The sequence below is a fragment of the Nipponia nippon genome, unplaced genomic scaffold (genome assembly GCF_047370975.1).
Source record: "Nipponia nippon isolate SJK-2023a ecotype South Korea unplaced genomic scaffold, ASM4737097v1 scaffold_1, whole genome shotgun sequence".
In the NCBI taxonomy this organism is placed as follows: Eukaryota; Metazoa; Chordata; class Aves; order Pelecaniformes; family Threskiornithidae; genus Nipponia; species Nipponia nippon.
In genome coordinates this window covers 10156100-10179466 of record NW_028262290.1, presented here as the reverse complement: position 1 = coordinate 10179466, position 23367 = coordinate 10156100, and the positions used below count along the sequence as shown (strand labels likewise).

Sequence of the window (23367 nt, the reverse complement as noted above, 5' to 3'; positions counted from 1 at the left end):
AACCTAAAAACTTCTGCAGTCCCCAAATCAAGCCCATATTCTGTAAACAGAGTATTTCTCCTTTCTAAATTTGCCTGGGATTAAGTCAATTTGAAAAAGGGGGTACAGAATTTGGAGTCTTTTAAATTGTACAAGTCCTTGCAATGCTCCTGGGGTGCACTTACAGAGTCAGATCCTTGCAGACAAAACCCCATTTCAATTCCCATGTTTGAACTATGCTTACCAATACGGAGTTCAAAGTTGTTAAACGAATGCTTGTTGATCTCCTGTATGCTTTCATTCAGAGCTATGGAGAAGTCGGCCAGAGCACACAAATGCCCCCATTTGTCTTCACATTGCTGAGGAATAATTTATAAATCAGTATGTCAGAAAAGTTTTGCATTTGCCCACCTCCCACGCACACCCACCAAGTGCCAGGTATCTGAATTTGGAATTTGTAAGAACAATCTCAACACACTAGATCCAAGAGAGGGAGCGTATTATTAAAGGTAATGCTTCCCATTTATATTACAGCACTTCTATACCTGGATACAGAGAAGCTTAGTGTGAAGTACCAAAGAAAGTAATTTCCTGTCAGTAATCTGACAGGCAACCATGGGAATTAATAAGGCATGTGAAATCTATCTAAGGCTGAGAAAGAAAGTATAGAGAGGATTGATTTAGCTAAGGTGCAAGGGACAAAAACTAGTGAGAACCAGGGATGACCTGGGTAAACAAGAAGTAGAGGGAAAGAAGTGAAAGACATAATTTTCTGTTTTTGAAACTGTCACCCAGGAAAAGCACCAATCCCAGTGCTCTCAGGGATGGAATAGTGACAGGAACAACAGGGCAAGTCAGGCAACCTGGGACCAGTTAAGTAGGAGAGAAAAGGCTATTCTGTAGCTCATTAATTGCCCCTGCTTAGAGCGGTCAAGTCACTCCCTGCTCTTTCCCCTCCGTTTCTGTTCCTACAGGGCAGTCGATAACACAGATGGAGACCAGGAGTGGGTTTTGATCTTCCCAGAACACCAACAGAGCAGATGGTGGGGCAGGGACTCTCAAGGGAGGACAGGGAACTCCTCAATTGTTTCTCTGAGTAGGCAGTGGAGTAAGGAACAGCTGTGGTTTCGGCCCGATAGCGGTATGATGTCATCTCATCTATTCTGAAGCCAGGTAATTCTTTCATCAAACAAATTTCCAGTCCATAGGAATGAAGCACTGCAAGCCCCGCCCCCCCCCCTCCCCCCCAGGTCATGCAGTCCAGCCCTTTGCAATTTTCATCATCCTCGGTGTTTAATACTGAACATAAGCATCTCCCTGGCATCACCCTGTTCTGTTCACACCGTGCTTGGTCCTTGTCCTCAGCCTCATTCAGTTCACAGCATGCCAACCTCCCTCAGCAGCCCTCACCTCTTAGATGCTGACAAGGTGATAGACATGTATGTAGGAAGATAAATGTAAATAAATACATAAAATACATAAATACATAAAAATTCTGTTAGGCTATTACAGTTCAAGAAATATCATGAGTTAATCAGTCTTGGAAATACAGTAAAGATTTTCTCCCCTTGAATTTTTACCCACATCAAGAGTCAAAAGAAGTGGTTAGGAGCTGTGTAGCTATAACCAGCTACCTCCCTGATGTTCAGTCCTTCTTTGCTCATCTCTGCACAGAAGCATTTTGAATTGGAACAAACAAAAATCTCATGCATGTCTAGTTTTGTGGATTTCTAGCTGTCAGCATCACTTGTTAGTCTGTAGGTGGGAGATGCTCAGCTAGTTACACTCCACATGTTTTATAATATATTTTAAACAAACAATGGAAATTTTCTAGTTTATACAGCTCACACTAATCTGGCTTCTGCTTTCCTGGCAGTTGTAATCAACGTGGGCAGATCTGATTCCCACTCTGTGGTTGATCTGGGGCAGCACATTCTTTTTGTGGTGCTCTTCCTTTGGGGAGAGGCACTGGTTGCCAAACAAGACAGATTTCAGCAACAGCCAGCTTCTCACTGGATGTATTTTAGAGCCCCATCTTATTCCTTTGGAGACCCCGTTTCCAGGCATATTCTGGGGTATAATTATAAATGGATTTCTCTTATCTGACTTGTCTGAGGTTTATGGCTGTGACTGTGCTCTGTGGTTCATTTTTCCCTCAGCTTGGTTTGCACTCTGCAAGTGAGGGCAGTGTGCAGACTTCTGGTTTTGTGATGTTCTTCAGTTGAACTGATGGGTCTGCTTTCTTTTTGATGTATAGTTTATCGTGCTGTCTGTATATATACAGCTGCATCATCACAAAAATGTATAAATGCAACCTTACACTTGCATAAGTATGCTGTCAGTTAATAGATCCTCTCTTTTCATAGATTATTGGAGGCTGTCAGCCAGATTCCAGTCTGAGTACAGTGGTAACTTTAGAGTATGTCCGAAGATATAGATAGACCTGCTCTAGGTTCACATCAGTGTCATTGAAAGGCGATTCGTTTTTCTCCTACAAACCTAAATTTGAGGAAAGAATCCATATGGTTCTCGTTCTGAGCACAAGACGACATTTCAATTCATCAAGAAGTGCAACTGTTGTCTGCCAGAAGCCACAAATGTCTGTTTTCTTTTAGCAAACACAGCTCTATGAATATCAGAAAGATAACACTAATATTCTCTAATATGAATGGTTGGACACACCAAAAGCTTTGATTCTTAAAGAAAACTATTCTCTTACCTGTTTTTCAGGTGATAATCCTGACACGGCCATGTATGTGCTGCCAATCGTTTTAATTTTTTCAATATCTTGAAATCTCTCTTCACCTAGTAACTAATACATATGTAAGAAAGCACTGTTACTTGTGTAATTCTTAATGCAAAATGCTTCTACAGATACTGAAATGAATCGTTACACACATAGTATCTTCCAGTTGGTCACGGTGCACAGTTCATTCTGGATTCTGGGGCAAACTGAGCTGGGACTCCTTGCAACATCATCTACTTACAGAGTGCATTCAAGCTAAATTTTGCTGTGCTCTGTAAAGCTGTTTGGTAAATTACATAATGGATAATATAAGACATATATATTCCAGCCTAACTTAAATGCAGATGAGTCCTGCATTTCCTGAGGTATAATCACTGAAAATTAGTGAAGACAAACTGTCTGTGTATGTGTGTGTGAATATAAAAAGACTTGATCACTTGAAAGTGTTCCTAATCTCTTTTGGAGGAACTCAGTTTACAAATTAAGTGCTGCTACAGCGACATTTCAGGTGAGGAGACCAGTCTTAAAGGGAATTCAGTCCACTTAAAATAACCATTTTAACCATCTTACACAGTCAATGGATAGAGGTAGATGCCTCCAAAGAACTTCAAGGAGAGATCAAGTCCTCCTGTGTCCCATGCTTCTCTCTACTTACTGTCAGACCTAACACTGGTATGTCCATTGGGTCATTCAGTCTGCACTTTTGTTATGTATTTTCCCCTTCTACAAAAAATATAGGGAACCAATGGGAAGTGGTAAACAGCTGTATCTATTTGGGATGGCTATAGTTGCAAAGTAGGCATAAAGAACTTGTCAGATTGAGAATCTGCTAGAGGAAGAATAAATTTAGTCTAGTGACTGATGCACTGCATGGGGTGGGAGCAACAGTTTGGTCCCTATTCCAAGTCCATATTCACAGTTTAACTTAGGACTTTCCATGAAAGAGAAGCCAGAGCCTTACATTCCTTGAGAGACCTAAACAGAGTTCAGGTTGTGAACTCTGTCAATGAGCTTTATGTGGGATATGGGCACATAGGCTTTAAAAATGTGTATTGTTGATGTTAATACCAAAATATGCTGGGAAACTTCATGATAAGTGGTATGGTATCTAATAAATTTAGGCATCAATATGGTTAGGCAGTCATGGAAGGAAAAAAAAAAGCAGGTCACAGAGACAAGGCATTTCAAACTTTCAGTTCAGCTTAGTTGGGATTTAAATGAAAAAAATCTTGCTGTGGTCAGGCAAAAATTTAATGAAGCGTTTCCCTCTTCTGTTATACGGTCATGCATTTTTTTTCCATCTTGTGGGTTTGAGTTTCCTGTCAATTAAAAACTAAAGGGATTATTTCATTCAAAGGGAGAAACATACCAAAAGCATAACATGAAATATCCCCTGCCATTGAACTAACCACAACATACGTCAGCTGGAGCGCCGGGGTCTTGGAAGCTTTGCTGTTCTTGTACAGCTATCGCACCATCTGTCTCTAATGGGAGGCTGCACAGAATTGTGCACAGGGAATACAAAGCCATATGGTTAATGGCTCCCTTCCAAGTCAGGAAAGTCCAAAAACTTGACCTGCTCCTTGTTTTTCTTCGAACTGACAGAAAAGCCCATTATCTATATTTCCCTCCTACAAGGGCAGCTCTTCCAACTGCTCTCTTAAAGAAAAAGATCATTTCTTGTAGCTCTGCTTTTGTGAGCAGTCTGAGAGCACCAGGTGTGTGGGCAAGGGGAGAAAAAGGTCTTGGTTAAAAACAGCCTATATTTTCATTTCCAGATGGTTGCTGGAAGCAACAGCAAACAGCACAGTAATTTAAAATGTATGATAAGTATGTAAAATGACTCTTTTTAAGAAAGAAAGAAAGAAGCTATTGGCTGTGAGGCAACTTAGAAGAAATAATCTCAAGTTATCTTTTTTCCTCTCATTCATTATTGTTTCCAAATCTCTATTTTTTCCTGCTTTATCCTATCTGTTAGATAGCTTCTTTCCTTCTTCAAATAATGGTTTATTTACCAATTACTTTCTTCACAGTATGACAGGATGATGGATTTTTATATTGGCGAAAGATATTCCAACTCAGTCCTAAATCAGCTGCTATTTGTTATGACATTTTAAATAGGCTTGCTAATTTACCAAGATAGTCCAGGGAACATTTTCAAATACTAGAACATGGTTGGTATCTGAAAAACAACTAATGGCTTGATGCCACAATTCATGTACAGCCAAGGTTATATGGAGGTCAGACCCTGAGATATACACACGGAATGAAACATGTACAAAGTAATACAAAAGAGAATGTTCCAGGACATGGCACACAATTGCAAAGTAATCAGCAAAGTCTGAAAGCAGGATCCTGCGTTCTGCCGAAATTTCTATTTGTGGCAACATAATATATTAAAATCTGTTGTCATAAACACCTTGTAAATCACTGCAGGATCAAGAAAACTGGGGGAAAAAAGAACACATTAACTAGAAAGCTCTTATTAAAGCACAAATCCCAACTGTAACATCACTAAGATACATAAATGATAGATTAAAAATGTTAGAAAGAATATTACATTAAAAAAAAAAATTCCTTCAAGACTCATAATCTTCAGGAGAAATGGTCCATTATTTTTTTGGTGCAACATCTCTAAGAATGGGAGTTTAGCCCTGTATGTGTCTTAAGACTACAGTCATATGAAAATGGGTAATTATAAAAGTAGACTTGCAATGTTCATCCTTGTTTTTTGATGTATGAACTGTTCCTGTCAGCACCTCTGTGCTTGGGTACAAAATAGGAAATTATATGTAACTGTATTCTATAATGATGCTATATGTCAAATTAAAAAAATAATCTCCTTTTGCCAGTCCAGAAACCAACACCTCCCATTCTGCCTCAATCAACAGGAAGCCTGGATAATTTGGAAATCAACAAGATTTGTGAGCCATCAGGAAAAAAAAAAAAAAGCAAACAACTGAGTAAAGGCTGTGCTTTGAGAAAAGTCAATCACCTACTCCTCAAGAACGACTTTTGGACCAGGTTCCTTTGGCTCCCTAAGAAAGATCCAGTCACAACCTGACTCCTCTTTGGGCTCCTACCCCATGCAGTTGTTGGTGGCAGGTTCTGTTCCACCGTTCACTATTTTTTGTTTGACTCTCTAACACAGATCCATTACCAGGAAACAAAGTAACAGGTCTGGATTGTAAGCCTTCTGTTTTATAGTAACAAGGAAACTCCTCTAAAAAGAGGAAAGAAATAACCCCGATCTCCTTCTTGTGCACCTATCACATTTTCCAAACCAGGTCATTTTGTATTGGTATTTTTACCACTGCTTTCATTCAGAAACATCTTCCTGGCCCTATGGACAGAGCATCCCTACTACTATTATCTATGTAAGGAAAGGAGGGGGACTCACAGTGTAGAATCTGATTTGAGATTAGGAACTCAATTCAGTTGTCTAAACATAGATGTCTAGTGTCATCTAGAGCATGCCCCCCTGAAAAACCTCTAATGGCTTGCTCCAGAACAGCATGAGTTTTCTGATGGTGCAGCAAGGGACCTGACAATCCCGTGTGGGTGTCTAAAATCACCTAGGATATCTCAAACAACCTTAATGATTCTATGACTCTAAGATTCTATAAACGGCACCAGGTACCAATGTCTTATGCTGCTGTGCTAAGACTTCTGCATTTGGGCATCGCTACAGAGGTGTTCACGTGATGCTGAGGAGCGAACATTTCCCATGGCTAACAAATCTGCTTTGCTCTCAAGCTGCACATCTGCATTTTGCTTCCAGGGCCGTATTAAGACAGTGGACAATCTTGGCAAGAAATGTCATGAAAAACAAGGAATAGTGACATCATGTAGTGTCCGTCAATAGTTACATGGAAACACTACTGGCCCTGAAACATCATGCCTGAAATGACTTCTGGTTCCTTTTCCAAGGGTAGGATTATTCACTTCAGTTGTTCTGTCTGGCATATCACCATTCAGATTGCTTAGACAGAATAAACTAATGGCATGGCCATGCTGGAAGTAGGTTAGCAGTCAGCAGGGGATCACATAATTTCATTTACTACCCGTACCAAGAACATATCTGTTATTCAAATAAATATGTCTGGGACATAATACAGTCCCTAATTAGGTCCTTAATTAATTACAGAGCAGGTGTTAGGGGCCTGAATGTAATATTGTGTTAGGGTTTTTGATGAAAACCTTATCTTCAGTAATTGCCACAACAGCAATGGAATTTTGTTGTGAAGATTATATGAACATGCATGACAAAGTATCTTAAATTAATTCATAGCAATAGGCTTTGCATTAAGTTTGAGCCATAATCATTAATCAGATCTGGAAAGAAAAACAAAACTATTAATCAAGAAGCATGCTGACAGATGTGCAAGGTCTCAGAGATAAGAAGTAGGTGTTTATACCTACAGGGAAAGCAGTGCAGAAGCTTAGCACATTACAGAGCTCTTCTCATAGGAGAGTAGTTTTGTTTTCTACTAAAACGCACAGGGATGCATCCCTTGTGAATTCTTTTATTTCCCACTAGTAATTTTAATATCTGGCCAATTATATGCATAAACTCTCAATTTCATTGTCTCTCAGAGTTTGGTAATCTTAACCCTGGTCCTATTTTTATGGGCTACCACTCTATGAACATTCCCCATGCCCAGGATGAGGAAGGATGAAGGTGCAGTTAAGACCCTGATCTGCATTCATATTTAGGTTCTAGCTCCTGGCATGGGAACAGGTATCTTTGTTTTAAAAAAAAAACGCAGGAAAGCCAATTACCCCTTTGTGCCTTTGTTTTCCATTTATGAAATGAAGATAACATAACTTCCACCAGAGGAAAAAATTGAAAATAAATTCTTCAAAACTTGTGAGAGGCTTTAGGTACTTGCTGCTCAGGATGGAATAATAATAAAAACCCAATATATTGTTTTCCTAATCTCTTTTTCTCAGTCGCATGCCTTCCATTTTCATCTTTTCCTCCAGTATCTTCCTCTGAAGCCCTTGGAGATACTTGCTCTTCAACACAAAAAACCCAAACCAAAACAAAAACTCTAGGCTACATCTTCAAAGGGAGATAGGGGTTTAAAGTAGGACTAAGGTAGAATTAAGCAATTAAAAAAAAAGACACTGATTCTCAAATCTTCATTCAGCTATATTCTAAACCCTTGAGAAGTCTGAACTCTACCAATGCTTTAGTTTTCTGGAAAAAAAGTTTTCTGTATGATTAATCTATGGGCAGAATCCTGGTCCAGATGTGAAGACTAAGTATGCCTTCTTTTCTTCTCTCAAAAACTAAATCTTTTGCCCTCTGATAATGCTTTTTGAATTGAGAGCCAAAGTAGTAAAAGATGTTCTCTTTTTCTAAGCCACAACCTAAGTGGAGTTTTTCCCTTCCCTGTTTTAGACAATTGCTCCATGGTTACATAGCTTATGTGGGATGTGAGATCCAGATCCAGCTCCTTTTGAGGGAACAAATTCTGTTTTCTTGAACTGCATCTTAATTTTAAGCTGACAAGACACTCATCACTTCTCCATTTGATACTCTACCACAATACAGAAATGAATTAAAAAAATCCTTGGGATAAACAGAGATTAAACAGAACATGGGTTTCTTGGTTAGAATTTTTTACTGTTTCTCAATATTTCTTGCTATCCATGTGCCCTCTCCCCTGCTGTCCAGTTTAGTACTAATCTTGCCTTGCTCAGGAGAATTGTAAAAAGGAACTCTTTTTCCCATTTTCTCTCTAAATAACTTCTCCAAAACCAGAGTCACAGACCAGCAATACCACTACCACCTCCCCCTTTCCCATCCCCTTTTCCATCTGGACCATTCCAGTCTGGCAGACAGATCCAATCTCACTGTTAAGCAGAGATGGCTCAGATTCTGCTTCTACCACTCAGGGAGCTCAGGAGGGCTACACACTCCTGAAAACTGCTTGCAGTGTATAGGTTAAAATTCCCCATGCGACATAATTTTGGCCTTACTTTTGCATCCTTTCTAGTTTTAAAGTTTTTTCAAAGCTCTTCGTTGGTCTATCCTTTGTCCCTTTTCTTAATTCCTCTTGGGCTCATTGCAGGACATGATGCCACCTGTCTAAGCTTCCTTACTAACTAGTTGGCAGAGTATGCAATACCAAGCATGCAGCTTGCTCCTGACTTCCTCTTCACTTTCCAATTTTTCCTTGCTTCTACCTGGCAATAGCTACATTAAGGACCTGACTTTTCTTCTTCTGTTTATCTTATCCCCTCTTCAGCTCCCTTTCTGAAATTAACTGGATAGGATACCTAAATAAATTCTTTTTCCTTTCTATGTCCTTTCCATTTTTTTTTTTTTTTAATTTCCCTTCACCTCTGAATTCCTCAGTAAAGCAAGCAGCTTTACTTCATTTGCCTCTGCATTACATACCTGACCAGACAAGTGTCCTCAGTTGATATGTCACTACCTTTCATTCTCTACCCAACATTAAAGACAACAAAAAAAGTTTTTATAAATATATCAGTGACAAAAGGAGGGCCAGGGAGAATCTTCCTTCTTTGTTGGATGAGGAAGGTAACTTTGCCACGAAGGATGAGAAGAAGGCAGAGGTACTTAATGCTTTCTTTGCCTCAGTCATTAATAGTCAAGCTAGTCATCCTTGGGTTTTTCAGGCCCCTGAGCTGGGAGATGGAGATAGGATGCAGAGTGAAGTCCCAGTTGTTGAAGAGGTGGCAGTCACCGACCTGCTCCTCCACCTGGATGCGCACAAGTCCGTGGGGACAGATGGGATCCACCCGAGGATACTGAGGGAGCTGGCAGAGGAGCTGGCCAAACCACTCTCCGTCATTTATTAGCAGTCCTGGTCAACCGGGGAGGTCCCAGATGACTGGAAGTTAGCAAACATGACACCCCTCTACAAGAGGGTCGGAAGGAGGATCCGGGGAACTACAGGCCTGTCAGCCTGACCTCGGTGCCGGGAAAGGTCATGGAACAAATCATCTTCAGTGCCATTATGCAGCAAGTGCGGGACAACCGGGGGATCAGGCTCAGCCAGCATGGGTTTATGAAAAGGAGGTCCTGCTTCACTAACCTGGTCTCCTTCTATGACAAGGTGACCCACTTAGTGGATGAGAGGAAGGCTGTGGATGTTGTCTACTTGGACTTTAGTAAGGCCTTTGACACTGTCTCCCACAGCATTCTCCTGGAGAAGCTGGCTGCTTATGGCTTGGATAAGTGCACTCTGCGCTGGGTTAAAAACTGGCTGGACGCCGAGCCCAGAGAGTGGTGGTTAACGGAGTCAAATCCAGTTGGCGGCCGGTCACGAGTGGTGTTCCCCAGGGCTCAGTGTTGGGGCCGGTCCTGTTCAATATCTTCATTGATGATCTGGATGAGAGGACCGAGTGCACCCTCAGTAAGTTTGCAGATGATACCAAGCTGGGTAGAAGTGTCGATCTGCTGGAGGATAGGAAGGCCCTGCATAGGGACCTGGACAGGCTGGATCGTTGGGCCAGGGCCAACGGCATGAGATTCAACAAGGCTAAGTGCCGAGTCCTGCACTTCGGTCACAACAACCTCATGAAATGCTACAGGCTGGGGGAGCAGTGGCTGGAGAGCTGCCCAGTGGAAAAGGACCTGGGGGTGTTGGTCGACAGCCACCTGAACATGAGCCAGCAGTGTGCCCAGGTGGCCAAGAGGGCCAATGGCATCCTGGCTTGTATTAGGAACGGTGTGGCCAGCAGGACCAGGGAGGTGATAGTGCCCCTGTACTTGGCATTGGTGAGGCTGCACCTCGAGTCCTGTGTTCAGTTTTGGGCCCCTCACTACAAGAAGGACATCGAGGTGCTGGAGCATGTCCAGAGAAGGGCAACGAAGTTGGTGAAGGTTCTAGAGCACAGGTCTTATGAGGAGCGACTGAGGGAACTGGTGTTGTTTAGCATGGAGAAGCAGAGGCTGAGGGGAGACCTTATTGCTTTCTATAACTACCTGACAGGAGGTTGTAGCGAGGTGGTTGTCAGTCTCTTCTCCCTGGTAACAAGTGATAGGAAGAGAGGAAACGGCCTCAAGCTGCGCCAGGGGAGGTTTAGGTTGGATCTTAGGAAAAACTTCTTCACCGAAAGGGTTGTCAAACATTGGAACAGGCTGCCCAGGGAAGTGGTTGAGTCTCCATTCCAGGAGGTATTTAAAGAACGGATAGATGTGATGGTCGAGGACATGGTTTAGTGGTGGACTTGGCAGTGCTAGGTTAACGGTTGGACTTGATGATCTTAAGGGTCTTTTCCAAGCTTAACGATTCTATGATTCTATGATTTGATTCTGAGCTGTGCGCTTCAGATTTAACTTGACACTGTTTTACCTTTAACACTCACTGAGTCCATTCAACCAATGTCTTCAAAAGAATATCTTTATCTGTTTGGATTTAGACCACTACTTTCCAGAACTGTTGCAAATACCTTCATCCTTCTTTCTTCTACAGAGTTAAGGCATGTTCTACTTCTAGATACATTGGAGCAGATTGTGCTTTTATTCATGCATGTTTATACTGAAGTAACTATTGATTTCAGTATCTATGGCACGAGGTCATTCAGACCAAAATTTGGCAAGACTAAGTGAAAAAAAATCAAAATAGACAATGGTAATAGCAACTGGAGTAAAAAAATCAGACAATTATTTAAAGCAGAATGATTACTAAATTTGATAATTTAGGACAACATGGTTGGTATTTGGGAACTCATTTTTTAAGCACTATCAGATTTCCTCTAGTAGCTGGTATTACCTCATCAAAGTCTGCAATGATTTCATTCAGCAAGCGCAGACATTCTACTCCTTGGTTATTCATCTCGGTCTGGGAATAGAAGTCAGCAAATCCAGGAATAGAAGCAAACATCACACCAACAGCATCATAAGACTGAGAGTATAATTCCTAGAAGAACAATGAAGAAAAATGAGTTTGTAATATAGGGAAGAGAACATAATTGGCTGAAATTAAAATAGGTTTCTTATTTTTTCCATGCATAATATGTTAATATCTGAGGTTAGGATTTGTCTATTAAGTGTTAGCTAAGTTCAACAGGAGGAGGCTGACAGCTCTCACATTTTTATCACGGATTTTATGCAGGGTTTGCCCTTTCTCTGAAAGCCTCCTCTTTCTGCTTCTGAGGTCAGGGGGCTACACCAGCAAAAATGAAATAGAATTTTTCATTTTGATTTATATGGGGAACCACTTTAAGAAATGAAGGATTCATTTGCAAGTATGAATAACAGAGAATCAAACACTGTTAGGCAAGTAAAAGGAACCCAATATTTATTATTTATTATTTATTATTTATTATTTATTATTTATTATTTATTATTTATTATTTATTATTTATTATTTATTATTTATTATTTATTATTTATTATTTATTATTTATTATTTATTGTTTATTGTTTATTGTTTATTATTTATTGTTTATTGTTTATTATTTATTATTTATTATTGTTTAAGTCTGTCTCATAAATGTTTGCATTTGACAATATATTTTGGAATTTGTTGATTAACAGGGATCAGATGGGACCATTTAAAATGTCTAATATGACCTCTTTGTAAAGAGTCCTCTCAGTTACCACATTTTCTGGTGGATAATTTATACTTCACACTACTGCAGCTCTTTACAATTTTGTTTATTCACAGGTTTTCAGAGAGCCCTTGCTCTATGGTAAACTGTGGTTTTCCTAAGGTGACTATGGAGCCATTTGGTTGCCTGGCTCTGGGAGAGGTTCCTGCTATTAAGGTTTGAAAGGAGGGAGAAACAGAACTGAGCGCGATAATGGAGTTACTGAGGACAGAAAGCAGCTTATAAGGGATCAGACACAGGAGGCTATTAGGATAAAGTATGCCCTGGGATAAGCTTCCACGTATGTTATTCATACAATTCACTCTGGTACTGAATGACAGATTTATTTATGGATGGGTTCTTGTGATTATATTCGTGAAAATACGGTCAGTTCTTCTCCAAACTCAAACAAATTTTTAGGAACAAAACTAATTTCAACTGAAAAAATACCAAGGACATAGCCTTCCCCCCGCCCCGCCCCCAACTCCTGCTATGCTTTTCTAGTGTCTAATATACCACAAGCACATGCATTCTCTTTTGTTTAAATTTTTTCTAGCTTCCTCTTCTGTAGTTTTACGTGATGGCCAATAGTTCTGTGACTTCTCTTACGGCATTCTGACGTGGGGTAGTTGCTTCTCAATGTTCTTGTTAGTGTGCTTTAGGAAATTTTAGTGCTTTGCTCTCATGATAAAAGGACTTACTGCTGGACACCATACGCCTAATGTGAACACCTCAGGCTCCTCTTCTTCCTTCATTCTGCTTCTCCCTAGGAAGGCATCCTAAACCCTTGCCCTGCACTTTGCTATGCTGCTAATGCCGCTGCTTATCTAGGCTCTTTAACATGTCCTACAGTAAAAGTGGGAAAATTCTGCTAGTTTCCAAGGACACTGCAAAGCATTGATTGAGAGAAAACATGATTTATTGCCTTCCTGCTCTTACATTTTCTTTCACTGAAGAACATCTGCAGGGTCATGGAAGGCATACTCTAAGGACACTCTTATTGCCTTTCATACGTACAGAAAAAAGTAATATGTGTTAGTTTGTGGATGCTTATGGAAGACTAGACAATATGTGCCAGGAGAAGCATATATACACTCAGGCATACTCTTTCCTGAGATCGTGAACACAGAAAACAACTGGCTGAGCCTTCAGCTCCTCAGTTTTTCTATTTTTGGTAAGAAGCATCAAGACAGAAATAATACATCCATGAGAAAACGCTTACAGTACACATTTGGGAATTCATTTTTTGAGAGCAGAGAAATTAACTTAATGGCCAGACATGAACTGCAGGATTGATTGTACTGAAATCTGGTAGATGTTACAGCCAGCCGTCTCATGCATAAATCATCCCCAAGTACAGTCACTCTGGAAATTGCCTTACAAAAAGTAGGGGTGGTGGAATTGAATTCAGTGGCAAATTATTGAAGCATCAGCAGTGATCCATGGGACATCTGTTTGCTTTTGAAGATTATTATGCATGTGAGTGTATGTGAATGAATGTGTAAGAAAGGACACGTATTCCTTGAAAATCCATAATGCAGATATGCCAGAACACACTCATGGTTGGTATCGGAGCCTGCTCCATTTGCAATGAAGCATTTTAACCTGATTGCTTTCACACACACATTTTCTCATGTGCAGAGCAGTGTTTTTATGGCAGTTTAATACCCACAGAGTGTAAAATTCCTCAAGAGGCCAATTTCTAAAGTGCCTTTTCTTGTAGGTTCTCACTACGTCCTCCTTCCCTAGATGATATTTGAAATCACATCTTCAGAACACAATGATTCCTCATTGTCTAGTCTAATTTATCTGGCTACATCTATTTCCAAAAAGTACAATCAGAAAAGGGTAGCCTTGATTCCTTTTTGCTGCACAATGAATAAATATGTCAGTGCTGGCAAGCTGAATCTTGCAACATTTGTAACCTTATAAAAGAAAATTCCAATATTACATGAGAAAATTTCAGTTTCATCATACAATAGCCTTTATTCATAGATAATATTATAATACTTATTTGCCTTATTTCAGATAAGGAGTACGTGACTTACTGCTGATTTCAGAAAGAAATTCTGGACTTTCCTTTATCCCTTCAGCAGCCTATCTTCAAACTCTGTCTTAAGAATATCCAGAGACTCCGTTATCAAGCTTTTCTTCATGTACTGCAAACACTCTTTAGGAACATAGCCACAAATTATGTTTCTGAAACGGGTATTTCATTAAGTGCCCTAGAGAGGGAATTCAGGGGCGATATGAAATGACAAAAATGTTCTCTTGGGTCTGAAGGTGTGAGAGGCTCAGGTATGTTGCAGCCTCTTGTATAGTTGCCTTCCATAATAACTGGCAGGGCTATAATACTTCTGTAACACTGGGCTATCTTAAGGTTGCACAGGCATCTGCTAAATTCATGTATCCTTTTTAGGAACACTAGATTTTCATAGACTTATAGGTTGGAAGGGACCTCTGAAGTTCATCTAATACAGTTCCCACTCAAAGCAGGGCCAATTAGGTCAATATTCGCATGGCCTTGTTCAGTTGAGGGTTGAATATCTCCAAGACTGGAGATTTCACAACCTCTCTGAGCCCTGATACAATGACCACTTTCCCAGGGATCTTTATTCCTTTGTATCTAACAGGGATTTTTCTTTCTGCAACTTGTGTCATTGCATCTTGTCCTCCACTTCCACACTGGAGAAGAGTTTGGCTCTGTCTTCTCTACAAACACCCATTAAGTAGTTGAAGACAATGATGAAAACCTCTTTCAGCCTTTTCCTCTTAAGGCTGAATGAACACAGCTCTCTCAGCCTCTCCTCATATGTTGTGTGCCTCTAATTATCTTGGTGGCCCTCCACTAGACTCGCTGTAGTAGGTCTATATGTCTCGTACTAGTAAGCCTGAACCTGGAAACACCACTCTAGATGTGGTCCTAGAAGTGCAGAACCCTTTACTTTAAAACATGAATGTTTTTTTAATGTGGATCAGATACCAAATATTGGAAGTATTTGTGTAGACAATCCTATCAAGAGCTAAGTTCTAACAATTTCCTAACAGATCTGCTTTTCTTTTGCTAATTAGACAAAAGTATCAGAAATAAAGCTGATACATACTTCATTATCCCGATCTTTCTCCAGGAAGTGACGGGCAACATGACTGGGTAAAATATTCCGTAGCATATTTTCATTGTGCTCCCTTAACTCCTTCATTTCATTGATTTCTTCTTTTGCTTGAACACGCCACAAAAAATCCAGCCTTGCTGTGTATTCAAGCTGTAGTTCCAGAAAGAAAAAAAAAGGTAAAAATAAAACTTGACAAGATAAGAGTAGACATTGTATTGTCATCCTGGCAGGCTGCTCCTGCCATGTAACCGCCTTCAGTGCTGCTGGAGATCTTTGAAAGAATTTGATTTCATTGCCAGAAAAAGAGATTATTTCTTTGCCTTGTGTATGGTGAACGTCTCAGAGGAATCTTGGGCAAAATAATATTTGTCTTATTACTGCTATGGTCAGTGGCTAGAAATGTCACAAAATTATTTTCCTTTTAAACATCTCTTTGTCAGTTAGATAATGGAGTCAGACAGAAGGTATTGGAAGATATTGGTATTGGTATGAAATAAATATGTTCCTCTTTTCATATATGTTTTCAAATGAAATGGGTTTCATGAGAAAATAGCACAAGGGTCATTCTAAACACTTTGCAGAGACAGGTAGTTTACTTCTCAAGGATCAGCATCTTTCAGCAAAACTATATAAAACAGCCCAACACACTCCTAAAGAGGACTTTCAAATCTGTAGCACCAAAATGAGGTATTTCTACTGTTGGGACATGCAGTTATTTGCAGTTTAAGTCTTTTAAAAGATAGTGAAAGACATGTTATTTGATACCCCCTCGAATACTCTCTCCCTCATGTATTTTGGATCCAGAGTCTGCAGTCACAATTTAGTACATGCACAGTGGCAGTGCCTGATACCCTCAGCCTTATCTAAAGTTAAATGGTTTTCAGTGCTGTATGTGTGCAGAACAAAAGGAAGACTCCTGCACAGCACAACTTATATATCCATATATATATATGTATTGTGTATTTTTATATATATACATATAAATGCATATGCATATATACATAAATGGCAACTGCCTGCTAGCTGAAGCAGGGAACATGTCAAAACATCATGTTGTTTGCCTGAGAGGCATGTGTGTCAGCACATGGACAAGACCAACACTGCTAGAATTTTTGGGTGCATTACACTGATGGAGAGTTTTAATCAGATTTTAAGGCAGGTGATACTGTAGCTTGCACAAGGGGTGACTTATTAAACTATGGCCTTATTGAAAATGATGGAAATATATCTGTGTACAGTAAACTGAAAGAGAAAATACATCTGTGAGGCTTGAGATGCTCTAACCAGAGATAACGATCAAACACCCAACAGAGAAGCGTATTGTACCAGCAAATAAATGCATTTTATAACTGGGAGAGACATCAAATGGGTTGTCAAAAGGTGCTGGGATTAAGGAAGTGGTTGGGGTATAACTCACCTGCCAAACTGAAATAAAGAGCAAGCCTGCAGTGAGTGGGAGTGACTAAGAGGGGGTTCAGGGACTGTTTAGTGACTCATCTTGTCCACATTTTTTGTCGGCAGCAGTGACCAATGACAAACTGTTCAGAAGAAAATGCAAAGCACCTTGCAAGGGGGCTTACAGGTTGACTGTACTCCAGGGAGCTTTCCTTCCTAAAAGCTAAAAGTGAGCCTGGCTTGATATAAACTTCGAAAGCTGGTATGAATTTTAGCAGTGATTTACTTGCTCTCTGGATGCTATTGCCACCTTTATAAACAGTTAATCTCTTTTCTAGTTCTAATATTTTGATCTTCCATCTTGTGACTAGTAATTCCCTAAATTAATTGCACCAAAAAAACTGTCAGGAAAAAGTATTTTTAAATAATTTTTCCCAACATTTTTCAGTTTCCTTTCCCCTTCCTTTTGTGCTGGAAGACAGAGCTCATACCAGATCATAACTGACTTTTATCTCTACCAGCTGACTGAGAAGGCAACACTGACTATAATTTTGCAAGGAGTTCTAAAGGTATTTTACAGATTGGCTTGGAACAGAAGCTGCTGGTGGATTCTGAGTTCTTTGATGTTTCAGATATTTAATGCCACTACAATAAGAGCTTTACAAAAAACTGTAGTACAGTTTTTCACAGCTGCTTATTTATGCTGCTGTACAGGAAAATTTCACAGCTCTAAACCGAGTTCAGAATAGCAGCAGCTAATCTTTACATTTTAGATAACGTCATTCTGGTTATTTGTAATCACATTGTAACATGAAATATTTTTCGTGCATCGTCAGTGGACAACTGAGATGACACTGTCAGTTCAGAGATGAAAGTGTGCGCTACATATGAGGTTTGAAAATAGAAAATTTTAAGAAGATGCTTTGCTGAGTTCTGATATTTGTTATAAACAAAATTAAAGTTTATTTTTTGATTGTGTAAAGACATATTCCTGGGCACAGTGGTGCCAATAAAAACGACTGTCTGCAACACAAATCTTGAAATGTCCAGATTTTCTTGCCCTGGTATGTAGCTCTACGAAACAACCCTAATTCCAATAGTGAGTGAAGAAAATAGAGATGTATTACACAGAAAGTCTAACACTACCTATGTACAACCCAACCTCTCTGCAGACAATTGCTACAGTCAAGGAAAGCACAAGGTAAGGAACAGAGTTTGAGGGGCAGAATGTTCTTCCCTAGAGAATGAGAAAAGACGATTTACATCCCTAAGGGATTTACATCCCTAAGGGACAAAACAGTCTAACTCCAGGTAAAATAAGCAAATGTCTTTTCTTCATTACACTAAAATCTGAATATAGAAAGGATACTAAAGAGACCTGAAGCATAATACCAGAATTAGGTATGTCTTTTCCTCTCTTTTTCTCTTTCAATTGGAACAGTCTCTTCACATTTCCTCATTCCTCCCCTTTTTCCCAAGCATGAAGAAGGTTCAGGGGGTCATGTTTGTTGCAGATAAATTGCTATATAGGGATGTCAGTCCTTCCTCCCTTCCCACAAGGCTTTACAGAGCTAATCTACAGCCCAGACATCCAGAGATTATTAGGTACATAGCTGTCTGTGCCTGCCCTGTCAAGGTTCAAGTCTTCCTTTGTACCAAAGAGCCCCGGGAGAGGAGCAAACCAGTCTGCCTAGACCAGAACACTCATCTGGTGTAGGGAAGACCTACACTGGGATCCACAATCTAAAAGAAACCAGAGAGGATTTTGTCCTCTGTTTTATAAAGCCTCTTTTTAGGTCTAATTGGGATGGAGGGAGAGGAGGGCCTGAGTCTGCTGTGGGCAGTTTTATTCCCTCTTTGCAATTGTTAAAATCTTCCCTTTTAAAGCCATGACAGAAGGTTTCACTCAGGGTTAATAGGCTATTTATATTGTGTGCTTTCACTAGAGATGTTTTTCTAGTAAAGACGACTGTATATGGTATTGTATTTTGATAAAGTTTTAAGGGATAGTTTATGTTCGTACAAAAAGTTCTACTTAACTCATTAAAAAGATAAAGGAGTACACATTTTTACAATAGAATAAGTCTAGCCTTGAAATTATCTACACCACTTCTGTCATGTGCTTTTTCTCAAGTTTAGTTTGCAGAAACACTGTTGTAAAATATGTATTACTCGTGTTAAAAAGATGTGCTTCTAGATGAAATTGAATTTCTAATAGGGAATTAATCTATTTAGCCTGATGTCATGTAGCAGTAACACAACTACTTTTAATTATGGGTTTAGCACCAGAGAGAGACCCTCGAGATTTATTGGCTGAAGTACAGGTAAGATTTTAAGAAAGCTCTGAGTCTGATTAGACAGTCTCAGACAACTTTTTCTTGACTCTAACTTAAAATTCTGGGTGCAAAAGTGGAGATTAACTTTAAATCACAGTGGATAAAGAACAGTAGTTAGTTGTTCAGAAATTAAAGGCCCATAAATTTAGTCTTACAAAAGTAATATGTTTTGTAAATCCACCCAGAATGAGCCAAGTTTTAAGCTATTGTACTTCAGAATACTTTTGTGGTTTGTGAGAAGCAAAGCTGTGCTGGAGGACAGCTTTATTGGACTTACTGTGCTCCCCATCAACTCAGACTACTGAAGAGATTTTTTTTAATGTGCTCTGGATGAAATTTTTATATATTTTTTAGTTGGCATTTACATACATACAGAGACCTTCAGGTTAACTCTATAATAAAAGATTAAACAATACAAGGAAATGTTCCTGGGCACTGCCGTTGGATATTGTTATACTGATAGAGTGTCCCTGTGAATTTTTTGGGAGAACATGCAGGAGTTAGCACATCTCAGGGACCATTTCCAAGGGTGGTTTGAGTGCAGTCATCCTGTCTTATGGAACAAGGAAGATTAATAGGATGGAAAAAGACCGTGCTGTGCTAACAGGCCTCTGGGATGGAAAGTACTCTTAAACATCCCAGATTAGGCTTTTGTAGGACATATATTTACACTCAGAATTGTGATTCTGAAGCACATTTCATGGATTCTGCCTAATCCTTGCTTTACTTAAACATATTTAGTGTTTTCTTTCTTAGTACTTACTCTCACTTTAGAGAATTCGCAACCCTTAGATCTGTATCGTTAAGAATCATTGGGAATGTTATGTGTCTTATCACGAATTTTGGATGTTGAGTTCTTATTTGTTGCGTATTTTTCCTAAATGGTCTTTATGTCTTGATAAAGATATGTCAAAAAGTACATTGTTTTCCATCAAACTTAAATCTGGGCACAAAGAGCATTTCATCCCTTGCTTCCCCTACTCACTCATTCCTCATTTCTTCAAAAGGAAGATAAAAAGGAAGAAAATTACTAGAATATTTAGGTGTTGCCTTATTTTTGCTCTCCTATAGAAGGAATGGAGCCTGTAGGTACCTGCACAACTTATAAAGTTATTGTAATATTGTAATAAAGTGTATAATATTATGTTATTTATCACAACGTTCCTCTCTTACTGCCTCACTCAAATTAGGATTGAGAAATGCTGGTATTAATCACCCTAATGCTCTCAAAGGGAAAATCTTTAAGCAAGTTGAACATGCAGGACAATGTCTAAAGGCATTTGTGGTTGCTGCTTCCTTTAATGCAGTGGTCCCGTTTAGCTTTATGTGAACAGAATCTGCCTGAAGTCAGCATGAGCCTAGAGGTTGCCAACCAGAGGTGGTGTGGAGAAAACACCCTGCTTTACTCAATGCATTTGTTATTTTAAATCTTAATTTGTCATACTTTACTCTCCCTGTGCACTGTGTATGAATTCTTGAAATACCCATTTTCTCAGTTCCTCCTTGAGGATATCAAGCCTAAAGCTATGAGGCCTCTAAATCCTGGTTATGATCTAGGTCCATGTGAAAGAATTCTTGCAAGTGGTCCATGACCCAAAGAAGTTAATGTTGGTGCTTAACTGCAATTTTTCCTCATTTCCTCAAATCTGGTGTTTTTCCTCTATGAGTATACTAAGCTATTTCATGAGAGCTGTATTATTTACTGGTTTTTATTCCCTTTCTTCACTTTGGTTTTATGCTTACTCAAGCGCACTGAAACAGTCAGATGCCACTGGAATTGTGCATGTACCTAAGATAAATGAAGTCTCATTTGTTCCTTCAATTTCTATTAGAAAATGCAATATAACTTGCTTATTGCTGAATATAATATTGCACATGCTCTTTAAGAATGCTAAGCAGTGTCAGATGTGGGCAGATTCTGCATATTGTTTATTAAATTGTTAAGAGTCATATGCTCAAGTGGATAAAAAGGCAGTTGGTATTTTGAAAGTAATTATTGTCACATCCTGTAATTGCAAGTGATATAGGGAATGGTTAAAACAAATGTTTGCATTACCTGTTGACCATGATAAAATACAGCTAAAAGGAACATTGCCATCAGTAGTAAAGATGCCTCCTTTGTACCCAGGAAGTCTGTGCTGAAAAAAAAATCCAAAGTAAAATACAGTTATTGATTTGTTAGTGTTGTAATTGTTCAGAAGTTTCATTTCATAATGCACCCTGGTGCTTTTTGTTGTTCTTTAAAAAAAAAACCCTGTATTTGAAAATTTAACGCTAGCAATAATTAGTTCAAGAGAACAGGAGTGTAATTGGAGTGCTCACTCGTTGGAGACAAATGGATTAAATAACTAAATTGTAGCCTACAGTAGGTACACAGAAGGTAATGATTTTTCTTTTTCAAATGTGATATGCAAGCTGTGTGTCAGTCAGTTTCTTTTCCTGGGAGCTTGGTAAACAACCATGAACACCACAGCCCCTGTGGAGTGCAGGAGGTGGGATCTGGATGGGGAAAGGTTAAGGCTGGAGCTGGGAAAGGGAAACTTCCAGATTGTGGAAGTAAAAGCCCAGTGAATGGGCTGAGAGATAAAAGATGAACTCCAAGGCAGGTACTGAAAGTTAAACATCCCCGTATTGTGAGAATGGTTCAGAGAAGATGACAGGTGAGTTAAGGAAGGAGGTGTGGATCAAAGGGGAATCAAAAGAATGGCAAACTATTGAGGACTGGTTTTACTGAGCCACAAAGAGGAGTGCAGAGAAGAAATGTCTGCCTATGACAGAGGAAGTAAAGGAAACTCTTTCAGACAGTAGGGAAGCAAAGTAGATGATCCAAGAAGATACTGGCTGTATGAAATCTGTTGTATGAAATCACTGAGATGCTGTGTGTGGAGCATGAAGAAAGTGTGACAAAATAAGTTGAAAGGGGTCTGGAGCAGTTAAAGGCGGTGTCCTGGTTTCGGCTGGGATAGAGTTAATTTTCTTCTTAGTGCAGTGTTTTGGATTTAGGATGAGAAATATATTGATGACAAACTGATGTTTTAGTTGTTGGTAAGTAATGCTTACACTAGTCGAGGACTTTCCAGCTTCCCATGCTCTGCCCGGTGCACAAGAAGCTGGGAGGGGACACAGCCAGGACAGCTGACCCAGACTGGCCAAAGGGCAATTCCATACCCTATAACATCATGCTTGGTATATAAACTGGGGGGAGTTGGCCGGGGGCAGCGATTGCTGCTCAGGAACTGACTGGGCGTCAGTCAGCAGGTGGTGAGCAATTGCATTGTGCATCACTTGTTTTGTATATTCTTTTATCATTATTATTGTTGTTATTATTATTATTATTATTAATTACTTTATCTTCTGCTGTCCTATTAAACTGTCTTTATGTCAACCCATGGGTTTTACTTTTTTTTTTTTGCTTCGCTCCCCCATCCCACTAGGAGGGGGGAGGGTGAGTGATCAGCTGAGTGGTGCTTAGTGGCTGACTGGGGTCAAACCACGATAGGGGGTTTCAAATATGAGGAGAAATTGCAGTTATGTGGAATGATGACGAAACGAAAAGAAAGTGAGTATCTCTGTGATATCAGGGAGTTTTAAAAAGGCATGTTTCCCAGGGGAAAAGACATAAATGAAGAGGCTGGGGAACTGGTAGGGCCAATCTTATAGTAAAACAAAAGGGAGAAAGAACTAAATTTGGAGGTGAATAGAATATGGATACTTAGCAATTATTTTGTTGAAGGGAGATGAGGACAGACGAGAAAATGGTTAAGAGGTGCTTAAAGCTTGTAGTTGTGAAAAAAGTTAATAAAGGAGTAAACAAGGAGCGGAAGTTGGAAGATACTTTGGGACACTCTTCTGTCTAACTTGAGATCTAAGAATAAAGCAAAGACCAGATGCTGAATACATTTTCCATAATAATTTTGAAAAAAAGGTCAGGTGATATTTGTCAGAGGAGGACTCCTATGACAGAGAAATTAGAGAGGGAAAGAGAAGAGCTTGACAAAGACTAAACCAAAGGGAAACTTTCTTGTGAGAGTGCTAACTGAACTGACTTTGTGGGCCTAATGAAGAATTTACTGTGAGGAAACGTGCTGCTTTGGGACGAGTCACCAGTATAGAGCAAAAGACAGTCAGGAAACATCTTTGTCATCTGCAAATATTTTGGAATTCAAATGTTTCCCATTTTGAAGTTGTCTGAAATACAGCCTTCTAAAGACTTCATTCCAGAAAG

General features: G+C 39.5%; 1 protein-coding gene across 2 annotated transcripts in view; it reads right to left on the bottom strand.

The window, feature by feature from the left end:
- Positions 1-23367, bottom strand: part of ADCY8 (adenylate cyclase 8) — a 133573-nt gene that overhangs the window by 1756 nt on the left and 108450 nt on the right. For both annotated transcript variants that reach the window (XM_009469807.2, XM_087745934.1), the window contains 5 exons: positions 21199-21280; positions 15403-15561; positions 11479-11625; positions 2699-2791; positions 224-338 (listed from right to left, as the gene is read on the bottom strand). In XM_009469807.2, the coding sequence (XP_009468082.2) occupies positions 224-338; positions 2699-2791; positions 11479-11625; positions 15403-15561; positions 21199-21280 (596 nt within the window). The remainder of the gene's footprint in view (positions 1-223; positions 339-2698; positions 2792-11478; positions 11626-15402; positions 15562-21198; positions 21281-23367) is intronic.